This window comes from Anomalospiza imberbis, chromosome 2 (genome assembly GCF_031753505.1).
Source record: "Anomalospiza imberbis isolate Cuckoo-Finch-1a 21T00152 chromosome 2, ASM3175350v1, whole genome shotgun sequence".
Classification (NCBI taxonomy): domain Eukaryota; kingdom Metazoa; phylum Chordata; class Aves; order Passeriformes; family Viduidae; genus Anomalospiza; species Anomalospiza imberbis.
In genome coordinates this window covers 77545214-77557372 of record NC_089682.1, presented here as the reverse complement: position 1 = coordinate 77557372, position 12159 = coordinate 77545214, and the positions used below count along the sequence as shown (strand labels likewise).

At 37.0% G+C, this 12159-nt stretch overlaps 1 protein-coding gene across 1 annotated transcript in view; it reads right to left on the bottom strand.

Moving 5' to 3' along the window:
• The window catches only part of SPAG17 (sperm associated antigen 17), an 88500-nt gene that overhangs the window by 23288 nt on the left and 53053 nt on the right, over positions 1-12159 (bottom strand). Inside the window, exons 22-26 of the mRNA XM_068181889.1 lie at positions 11765-11890; positions 9671-9784; positions 7135-7349; positions 4385-4505; positions 2251-2570 (exon numbers count right to left, since the gene is read on the bottom strand). Of these exons, the coding sequence (XP_068037990.1) occupies positions 2251-2570; positions 4385-4505; positions 7135-7349; positions 9671-9784; positions 11765-11890 (896 nt within the window). The remainder of the gene's footprint in view (positions 1-2250; positions 2571-4384; positions 4506-7134; positions 7350-9670; positions 9785-11764; positions 11891-12159) is intronic.

The window sequence follows — 12159 nt, the reverse complement described above, 5'->3', positions numbered from 1 at the left end:
AGGAAAAAAGTAAAATCTCTCAGAAGTAATACAAGAAATAAAGAAGCTTTCTTAAAGAGAATTAAGAGAACAGACTATTTCAGTTAGGGAGGGATCTACAATGATCACCTGGTCCAACTGCCTGACCACTTCAGGGCTGACCAAGTTAAAGTTTCTTGTCAATGGCTTTGACCAAATACCTCTTAAACACTGACAACCTTGGGGCATCAACCACCTTTCCAGCAAGTCTGTTCTAGTGTCTGACCACTCTCCTGGTAAGAAAATGCTTCCCAATGTCCAGTCTGAACCTCCCTTAGTGCTCCTTTGAGCCATTCCCATGTGTCCTGTCAGTCGATCCCAGTGAGAAGATACCAGAACCTCCCTCTGCATTTCCCCTCTCAGGGAGCTGCAGAGAGCAAGGAGGTTGACCCTCAGCATGTGTCTTTCCAAAGCAGACAAGAACAGACCCCTCAGCCACTCTTCTCAGGATGCACCTGCCAGCCCTTCCACCAGCTTTGTTGTTCTCTGGACTCACTGCAGGACCTTCCCACTCCTCTGAGGTGGTGGTGCCCAGAGCTGCTGCCAGCACTCCGGGTGAGGCCGCACCAGCGCCGAGCACGGCTGATGATCCCCCCTCTGCCCTCTGTGCTCAGTGTTTGATGCTCCCAGGACACGGCTCCTGCCCTGTGGGCTGCCCAGGCACACCCTGCTGACTCTCACTGAGCTGCTGCCCCCAGCACCCCCAGGGTACTCCATGCAGGGCACTCTCCAGTTTACACTTGTGCCTGGCATTACTCTGTCCCACGTGTAGGACCCAACAGTTGGTTTTGTTAAATTTCATCCCATTTGTCACTGCCAGAAGGAGTGCTATTTGCTGCAGTCCATGGATATAATTAATGGGGACTCTTCTAATAATGAAAAAGTGTTATAAAAATAAACAGTAAAGATTATTCTTTGACTAATGATCATAGGTTAATGACTTTTTTTTGGTAGCAGTGATAATGCATCTGTATTGACATTGATATGTACTGAGATATTCCACATGTCTAGAACTGCTGTGAATACTCTAGCCATTATGACAGTCAACAAAAAAAAGTCTTGGTTATTTATCAAATTATATCTGGTTTCTGAGATCCATTACACTCATCTATTGATATGCATCTTCTCTATGTGTCAGATAAACTCTAGAATTGCTCCAACCATCCCTAAATTAATTTATAAATACAGTACAATGTAGAAAAGAAATGAACAACATATAGAAACAACTCTTGAAATTGTTACTGTAAAGAATTAAATAGTTCTTCTTTTTTGAATGCTTATCATAAGCAATAAATTTCTGATGACTCATAGACATTAAGTTAATATAAAGAAGGATGCACTCATAATCTGTTTAAGCAAAGACTACTGTAAAATCATTTTAGGCACATAAGATCTACATCTTTCTATCAGGAAACAGAATGTTGTGAATATATAGACATACAGCAGCTATTTCTGAAATGGATACATTTCTCAGGAATCCTGGCTAAATGTTTTAACATCTAGTGTGATGAATAAATGTAAAGAACTTATACTAGGCATTGTGGTCTACTTAGACAGGAAAAAGAAATTCAGGAAATAAGGAATTATTTTGACAAATTCTGAGTCAAATTAGGTGACTTCTCTTTTCATGTGTTTGCTAACTACATGTAGAGTCTTATAGTTTAAAAAAAAATTTGCTTGTGGATTGATTATAATATTTGCAAAGACAGCCTATATCACCTAAACGGTATCAAAATTCCACACAACAAAAATATGTATAAACAAAGCAGGTACGTAGGAATATACAGAATTTTTCCTGAAAATTTAGGATACGTAAAGGTGTCTGCAGGACTGAATAACAGCTCAGGTCTTTTCTGGATCCCATATGAGTGTTTAAACTGAAAAAAATATATGAAGGCTTTCATATTGCCAAAAATACTCAAAGCTGAACTAATCCACACTTCAGAAGCTTAAGTTTAGGAATGTAGTTCTCTGAACCATATTCAGCTATTTCCTAATCACAAAGTTGCCTAAAACCTTCTCATGCCTGAAATTTTCATACTTAAATCTCCCTAAGTTCTGACTCTGAACAAAGTATTTTAGTCTTGACATGGCTGCGTAATTCAGTATTACTTAACTCCTTCATCTACAAACTGGAGACTTGTAGACAAAAACAAGTTTAATGGTAATCACCTTCCATTACAATGAACTGTACTAAATTGTACTGCTTGCAATGAATTCTACCAAATATACCTGGGTAGATCCATCCATCAGGTGCTTTATGACAGTTCCTTGACTAGTGATGACTCTTGACACCTCTTGTTCTGTTTGCCTCGCTGGAGGTGAATAAAGATGACAGTTCTTTACCTTTTGGGGATAACTCTGTCTAACCAAAATTTCCAGAGTAGGCTGCTTAGCCTGTTCACTTTTGGTATCTTCCTGCTTTATTTCACCTTCTGTAACCTGATGTTCCTCCTCTCCACTTTGCATAACCTCTTCTTTCTCTCCTTTGGCCTTACTTTCCTCTACCATCTCTTTCTTTGCTTCAGTGGCAGTGGCTTCACCTTTCAATTCTGAAAGCAAACTTTGAATTACTTAGTAATGCATGGCACGCATTCAAACAGCGCTACACACCCAGCATCATGGTGTCGACAGAAGATGTGTAACTTTAGCTAAGACTAACCGTCCTTGGCTGAATCTGTAATGCACAGATTAAAAGACTAACACTGATTTCAGAGCAAAGTTCAAAACAGTCACCTACTCAGAAACTCTGCATCCTCTTGTGAAGGTGGCTGTCTTTCCACATGAAAACAAGGGGAATTTGAAGATGGATTTGTTATGGATGCCGAACTTTTGGAAGACTAACATAATGTGAGAGAAATTCCCTAACTGCCCATAAAGGTGAAAAAAAACCACAACTGAGTTTCACCAAGTTTGAATTTGTATAGAAACCCAAGTAATATATTCTGTCTGCTTGAACAACTATATTTCTTAGATTAAATGATGGCAGTGTTTTGCGTATGCTAAGGGGTATAATTATGGTAATTTTATTGAGAGACGCCATATAAGTGTCTGTAATTGCTCTGTTCACCTCAACTACTCAGCATTTCAACTTATGCTTCTTGCCAAACTATGTATGTTTGAGAACACTCTGCAGGTTCTTTACTTCATACCAGATTAATCAGAGCACACAGGCTGTACAGATTTGTTGTACATAGGTATTAAATGACATCTGTACATGGCTGTTTTTAGAACTAACTAGATGACAAAATTCACATTTCTCTGCTTCAAAACCTAACGGCATGACTGAAAAACCCCAAGATTTACTACAGTTTACAACATGCAAAGATGAACCTAATAGTGATTTTCAAAAACACTGCAAAAAAAATTTATTGCAGAATATTTGTCAGGCACAAAAGCTTTAAAGTATCCATATACCTTATCAGTCTTCTAAAGGAAATCAAATGATAAGGGCAGAAAGGCTTATTCTGAGTGTTTTCTCTGTATGTTGTGGATGGCAAAACCAAAGGACTTCTGTGAAATAATTCCTGTTTGAAACTGCATCTTTTAGAAAAGCAACAAAAAACCCCCTGACTGTAAAACAACCAGCAGCAGACTCCATCACAGCCTCGGTTAGTTTTGTTAATCATTCTTACCATTTATAAGTGTAACATTCTTACCAAATGAGTATAACTTAAATCTAGTATAAAGTCCTAGTTTTCAGTTTCAAGCCCCTGAAAACTGTAATAACTTTGTATACTGTATTTACAAGCTATCAACAAAATTTTGTTTTCTTGTACTTCCAGCCTGGCACCAGTCACTCCTTTGACCTATTCTTTGCTACTTAAATGGAGTTCTCTAGTGAAATGAGATTATTATAAGATACATCTTCTGATGCTTTAATTATTCTTGTTATTCTTCCCCGAATCTTTCAAATTATTAACATTTTGCCTTGGGGGCTTAAGTACATATGCTTTCAAAGGAAGTGCAGACACAGGTAATGTGACCATCTTCCTGCTATCACTCAAGATTCCTCAATATATATGTATTTATTTATTGAATTTGCTTGTTTTTCTTTAGTATTCCAATCTGTGTGCATAGTCAAAAGATTATCCAAAATGACTCCCAAGGGCTTTTTAGGGTTGCTACTTTCTTGCCCTCAATCTTTTATGTTCAACAACTTGTGATTCTAGATTTCATATTTGTTTGAATAAAACCATATTATTCATGTTGCAAATACTATGAAATAAACATTATGACAGACTTAGCATTCTGACATGTTAAAAACATAAGAGTTACATCTAAATCCATCAATGAAGATATAATTTTCTTCTGTAATCTTAGCTTCTCTTAAATTCTTTACTTTGCAGTGTCTCAGAAAACTAACCTCGAAACCTTTCACCGAGGAAAGTTAATACAAGTCCATTGGGACAGGAGGCATTCAAACTTGGAAAAGCAGGAGCATCTGACATCTCTTGTGTTTGGGGAACTGGTTCTTGCATTTCCATCTACAGAATGAAAAATTAGTTAAGTTCTATTTCACATTTTAAGATAATAAAGAAAAAAATAGAGTACAGATTTAGGCTGTACAGATTCCATTTTAACAATACTTTTTTTTAAGTGCTGTCTACCACTCATATTTAACATTTTCAGAGTTTATGGATTCAGAAGTGGAAACATTAGTTATTTTCTTTGCTTATGCTATCTTCTTTCATTCACCTTGAAGAACCATTCCCTCAAAAACCTATGTAACAATGGACTACAATATACCAGTAGTCATAAGATGAAAAAAGTTTTGTGTTGCAGATGTAAGTAACAGAGATAACTTGCCTTGGTATAATCCCATATTCTTCCTTTTTAGGAATAGAAATATAGGGAAATGGCAGATATTTTGCCACCTGTTTTTCAGCATAAAAGATCCTGTGTATTTTACAGTTAATTTACACAATATTACTGGTAATTAAGGCTACTCTCAATACCCTAAGATTGTAGTCACAGCATCATGAGGTAGAAGTCACAGAATAGGGCAGAAGTAATTCTCAGTTGTCATCTACTTCTCTCTGTCTAATGGTAAAAACAATAATCAAGTATATCTATACTGTTAGCAGAAAATTCTAATGTAACATATTCTAAAAATTTCCAGGGCTGGAGGTTTCCTGGTAAACTGTTCCAAGGGCTTTACTTTGCTTAGCCTCAGTGACATTTTCCCATTGATTGACCTGAACCACTACTGCAGGAAATTGGTTTACTTCTAAATACCTCTGATAATGATACAAGCTCACATAATAGAGGATTTTTTTTTTAGGACTTTACAGAGGCTATTCTGTCTCTCAACTCAAGATCAAACAAACCTAAACCAATTCTTTTAAATCTTTCCCACTGGTTAAGTCTTCTAGACCTGTAATCTTCATGCTTTCCTTAAAACTTTCAGTGTGGCCCATATTTTTCTTGCAGTGCAGTGTCTATAACTGGACACAATACTCCAACTGAGACTCTACCAGCCCTAAAAGAAAAATAACTTTACATATTTAACAGGCTATACTCCTCTGTATTCACATCTCAGTGGTCTTTGCCCTTCTCACAGGAAGATGGCATTGTTGACTTATGGATAGCTTGTGATCCATGACAACTCTCAGACCTTTCTCTATAGAACTGTCACTGACACAGTTGTTATCCATTCTGTAGATATATACTGATTATTTATATGTAATTGTAGAACCTATCTCTTATTCTTACTGAATTGCATCCTATTTTACAGACCATGTCCTTGTGAATTTGTCAAGTCCAATTTAGATTCTAATCCTGTCCTCCAAAATATTTGCAGACTCACACAGACAGGTGATGTATGCACTAATATGGATATTCTCTATCCAAAGTAATTCCAAACCAAGTAGTTAAAAGCCTTTTGGTTTTAAAAGTCATCCTGACAGAATTTTTAATTATAAGGCTATTTTTCTATAGGGTTTGTTTGCGCCACATAATGGCTGAATGTTATGCTGAGTGTTGTTTGGCAACTCCCTACACCCCTTTCCATGATGAAATTAGGCAAGGAGCCCTTTTTGTGGATATGCACAGAATCTGTTTTTTAACAACAGCCACAGTGTTACTTCAACCACGAGGTACTAAAACCTACTTCAGAACAGAAATTCAGAATCTGCTTTCCAAAGATTCATTCATTATTTCCAAAGGCCTGTACTGTGATAAAAGTACTTCAGTTAACGGCTAAAGTAACTTCCTCAAATTCCTGGTCCCTGGCTTGTTATCAGCTGGAAAGACCAAATTACAGAGCAAGATACCGCAAAACTGTCTTCACTAATTTTCTGGTTGGTTAGACTTTTGAATATGGGTTTTGGGAAGCCCAAAAAATTCTACTTGATTAAACTAAAGAATTTAGCAGTTCTTGTAACTGAGATATTAATAATCATAGAATGGTTCAGGTTGGAAAGGACCTTAAAGATTGTTGAGATCCAACCCCCTTCCATGGACAGGGACAGTTTCCACTAGACCAGGGTGCTCAAAGCCCCATCCAACCTGGCCGTGAACACTTCCAAGGATGGGGCATCCACAGCTTCTCTGGGTATCTGTTCCAGTGCCTCAACCACATTCACAGTAAAGAATTTCTCCCTAATATTTAATCTTAATCTTTCAGTTTAAAGCCATTTTGCCTTGTCCTGTCAGTAGAAGCTCTGGTAAAAAGTTGCCCTCCAGCTCTCTTCTACCCTCACTTAGGTACTGGAAGGTGTGCTCTAAAGTCTTCCTGGAGCGTTCTCTTCTCCAGGCTGAACAACCCCAATGGTTTCAGTTTGCCTTTGCAGAGAAGGTGCTCCAGCCCCCTGATCGCCTGCAGTGTAACAGCTGGAACCGTAAAGCCAAAATTGACAAAGAATGTGGGCCATGGCAGACTCGCTGCTTTACATCACGGAGTCATAAAGACTTAGTTCATTAACAGCTGCCAATATGTACATCTGAGAACAACTGAAAGAGTAAAACATATCCTTAAGAGCACCACAAATTGTTAGGAATTTGTAAAGACACAGCTCAAAGCTCTCTAAGAAGAATATATGTTCCTTCTACAAAAGTTCATGCCTTTGAATTTTTGTTTTGTTTCTTTGGATTGGATATTGTCTCTTCTCTCACCTTTTGTTCTTCTTTCTGTACCAGGTCATCAGGTGATGAAGGGGCTAATTTGCCAGGATTTCCTTTGGCAGAAGCTTTTCCTGATTTTCTTCTGTCAAACTTATCTTTTTTTCCTGGAGCTGGTGTAATAGGAGAAACTGTTGTTGGAATTACCGTCGGAAGATGAACAGAAGGGATGTTCAGAATTCTTGCTAAGACAAGACCTGTTTCATCATCTAAGGAAGGGAAAAGCACAATTTTCAATGTAATTAAGCTTAATAAATGTAGATGGCCACATTTTATTTTTTAAAAAAATTGTGTACACTTAATTTTACCTTAGAAATAATAACCTCAGTGTGGGAGTTTGTTATTTCAGATAGAGGGGCTAAATATATAATAGTATTTAGAAAATCTTTCCACAGACAGACAACTTATTAGCCTAAAAGACATCTTGAAACAATTGCTTCCCACAAGTCGCTACTTGATTGTCACCTCAAAAATAAATTACAATTTTAAAATTCTTTGTTACTTCCAGAATACTGAGAAGTGGAGACATTCTGAATCTAGTATCTAGTAAATGATCACTGTGTTCTGCTTTATCATGGACTGCTCCAGCACAGACTAACTCTACTACATATGTCTATTTTGCTATAATTCTTCAGAAAGATTCTAATGATCTAGACTTGATGAGACTCTTGCAATTCTTCAAGCCAAGCATTAGGACAGTCTGCTAGGCATGTCAACAGGAAGTACTCATGTTGCCTTTCAAAACAATTTCTTGAAAATAAAAGAAAGACAAATTTACATTTTCTGTAATTATTTCAGCAAACTGACACTTAATTTACATAGAAATTTCACCTATGCCTTTATTCTGGTTGCCCCCAAAAATAAGAACATGGTGTCTGAGGGTAACAATGAAAAAGAGTGGATTGTCAAGACTGAGATAAACGGCCTTTAGAAATCTTGAGAGAAATGTAAAATTCCAGATACACACATTCACATGTCTAAGACTTTTGAATTGTACTCTCATTATTTTGTCAAAATATAAAGAGCAAGTACAGATGTTCTACAGTATCCAGAATCAAAAGCCCTGCAGGTGCTTAAGCAGTCCCAGATTCATAAAGAGACAAGGAGATTATTTCTAGCATAAATGCAAGGTGATCAGAAATTAACCTTTGATAATGCTAGAGAAAACAAAGAAAAATTCAAAACTTGAAGAAATATTAACATCTGCCCCCTAAAAGAAAAAACAATTGCATAAAGCTGAAAAACAACTTGAGGCCTTTTGTCACCATTGCTTCCCTAATAGAAGATAAAATAGATAAACAATGAAAAACAGTAAGAAAAATGAGAATTAGAGAGTTTCCAGAAAACTATTTCAGTACTGCAGGGAAAAAGGGTAATTTGCACACAATTTAACTGATCATTGGAGAGAAACTGCAGATTTCATGGTATACCATTCTGCATTAGGGATGGATGGCATATGAGGATCACCTAAGAGTGTATTTCTGGTCAGAATTATTCTGAGCACTTACAATACAAAGACCCACAGGAATTTGGCAAAAGCAAAAGATCATAGAAAAACTGCAAGCAATCAAAGAATGCCAGTTAGCAACACGCTAAAGCTCAACATAGCAAGGATTATTCTAATGCAGAATAGGATGATTATGGTGAATGTGAAAAAGCTAAACATCACAACTGACATGTAGGTATTTAATCAGACATGTCTCTCTTTTATGCCTTAATCCAAGTTTTTGTGGGCTACTATTGTGAATGCTCTCTTGACCCAAGTCTAAAAAGTCTATTTTTTAGTAATTAATTTGTAAAATATATTTGAACAATTAAAACTGAGTGTAGAGTTGAATGGTTTACCACAGCCACACAAAGATGCATTCAATTAAATGTTTTCATATTTTAAGAGCTAAAAAATGCTGAAATTATTTTATGATCAGAGAAGGGTTTCACTTTTATCCATAAGACGGTTTCAGTGGCCTTTCAAATGTAATGGAAACAAAAAGCTCTTGGTAAAAGCAGACGCTGTTTTCACTGTGGTTTTCTGTAGCAATTGCTTCCAGTTGGTGAATGTGTTTATTGAAAGGCTGAGAGAAATCCCTCATTATGTCTGCACAACTGTAACCTAAAGTCCAACTCCCAAAGTAAAATGAAAGTTCCATAATCGCCTATATAAGTTTACAAAAATATTATTTCTTGGAAAACCAAGAAGACTCCTCAGAAAATCACATTTTCTTTGGCTCAAATTAAGTGGCTTATTTTGCTGGGCTACTTAATAACAATACTTGCACTGCTCTGTTTTCACAGTAAGCAGAAAAGCTTGGAGACCTCCCTCCATTTTGAAAATTGAATCACAGAATATTCTTGACAATGTAATCTCATTTTGAGCCTTGCTGAAAATTCTCTACCATGAAGTAGCAGCTGCTGAGAAAGGCAGAATTGCATGCAACAAATTATTGGGTTAAGGAGAGTATAAAAGGGGAAAAAAAGGAAAAAAAAATCCCCCTATGGTTCTCAAATATCCTCTTCTATTTGCTTACTTTACCTGCTGCCTCCCCTGTAGGTCCATAATAGCTCAGAGACAGCTGGATTCCATTTTCCAAGGTGGCTGAAAAAGATCCAAACTTGCTCACAGCTTTCTTTTTATTTTTCAATTCTCCTTTAAAAAAAAAAATAAATTTTAAAGACAGCAACACATACCACAACCACCTGACCTGTAAAGCAATGGCTGGTGTGAGAAGTGGAACCTCAGTGAGGATGACTAACCTAAATAGACTAAATAGAGCAGGGAAAACCAACATTCCATTCTTAGGGTATGATATAATAGTCAGTTTTGTGCAATACACCTGTATTTTTTTATCCAGAAATAGCATTCTAATAAGTTAGGTGTGTAAAAACAGGCTTAATACAAACAACTAGTATAAAATCTTATGGAATTTAAGCAGCAAAAGGACCCAGTTCTGGAGTTATGGATCCTTGTTTATTGGCTGACAAGAATGCTAAACTGCCTATTTCTATTGCATGTGGCCTATGCATTAATAAAAACCACTGTCCCTCACATGTTGTCACAGGGACAGGAGCTGAACTTCAATTATCCCTGAGGGTCCCTTCCAACTCAGGATATTCTATGATTCTATGTGTGTACTTTGAGGAGAAAGTAAAAGAAAGGACAAAAAATTGAGAAATTAGATCCAAAGGCATGTCTGGGATTTGTAAAAGTGTATCAGGAGTCAAACTCACACAGAGGGGCAGATCAAGGTGTCATGTGATGAGTATGCCATGGTGAAAACCACATGAACTAGGCAAGATACCCCTCCAGACTCTGGGTCCTACCTTGCCTCTACTTCAGCTGCTGCTGACTTAAAGAAATGTTCTATTGGTAAGAGAAAAACTTGGCACTTCCCATATGGAGAGCAGCTTCTTAAAATGGTGAGGAGTAGCAGAGAAGACTACAAAAGCAGGTTAAGGCAGGCTGAGCTATCTCCCAAATTCATCAACATGGGACACATCCTGAGACCTTGTCTGCTCCTATTTCTTGTCTATCATTGCAATGCTTATTGCTGTATACCACCTGTAGGATGATGTTTTGGAATTTTGACTGCTTTACACATTTACCATTGTACCATCCCACTGTCAAGTATCAGAGTGGATTGATTCTTGTCTTCCCTACTGCCTTTCTATAAGGGACTCCTGTTTATATGGGAGGAAAGAAAGAAAACGTTCACTTTTGTCCAGTGAATACAACTTGTCTCAGATACTCAAACACTGGTGATGCCAGTACTGTCTGGCAGACCCTAGAATTATACAGGTCAGCTGTCAGAAGTGCAGACAAAAAAAATCTTGTCTGTGGAAGGGATGCAAATTTTGTACTAAGAAAACATACAATCACATTGCTGGTAAGCCAAGGGAAGAAGCAAGAGCAGGATGTTTTCTAACATTGATGATGAAAAGAGCTAATATGTATAAGTTATCCTTTTCCAATACTCTTCAATTTGGTGACAGGAATTCCATAATGCTTTTGGCCAACATATACACAAATTATTACAAACTGGCTTTCTTCTTGGAAACACTCTCACCTGGGTTCAGAAAGGATTTGGATTTGATTCTTTATGAGTATTAACAATATGTCAACCAACCGTAGAAACTGCAGGACTGCAGAAAGATCTGTTTTCAAAACAAAGGTCTTGAGGAGGCAATAATGCTCTGGTCATCTGACCCACAAAAGGAGGTCCACATCAAAAGGGGAAATCTTCCCTTTCAATGGCAGATATTTACTTTGGTTACAATGGGCAGCATTCATTTTTCATCTTCTTAGGCTTTCTCAGGCCACTTTAAGATCTGAATGAGTCCTCCACTAAAGAAGAAAACTATTTTCTTAAGGAATGGCGATTTTCTTGCTTTGGAAAAGAGACTGGTTTGGACATGTTGACCTGCACTGTGCTTCTACATCTTGCTAAGAACTCTCTACACAGTGCTTAAGTCAGCCAACTGGATTTTTACTTTATTTTATGGAACACAGACTTTTCTTACTCTCCGCCATTAGTAACAATGTATTTTCTGTTAGTTGGTAAGTTTTGCATCCAATTATTAAATACATCAAACTATTAATTCTTTATATCAGTGACATCAATCCACTGACCTAATCTAATTTGCTGTTCTTCATTAATTTCTTGCTCTTCAGCTTCTTTGAAGTTTTCCTTGGGGTCTGTGACATGAATGAAGAAATTGTGCTTGTCTTTCATTACCTTCACCTTTATAAAAGTTTCTGTAAAGCAATGGAATACTATTAGTGCTTCCACCAAGTTTCAGAACTTATTTGCACCCAAATAAACAGTGCATCTACTACTTTAAAGCACTCAAAAAAAGAAAATTGCTCATAACTGGACTGAATCATGTAGTAGAAAACCAAGGCGACAAAATAAAAGTTATCTGAGTTTAGACTAAATATTTAAAAACTTCCCGATAAATCTGAGAGTCTGCAGAAGACTCTGTTGCTTATCTATATTGCATTTGACTGGAAAAATAATTTGAACA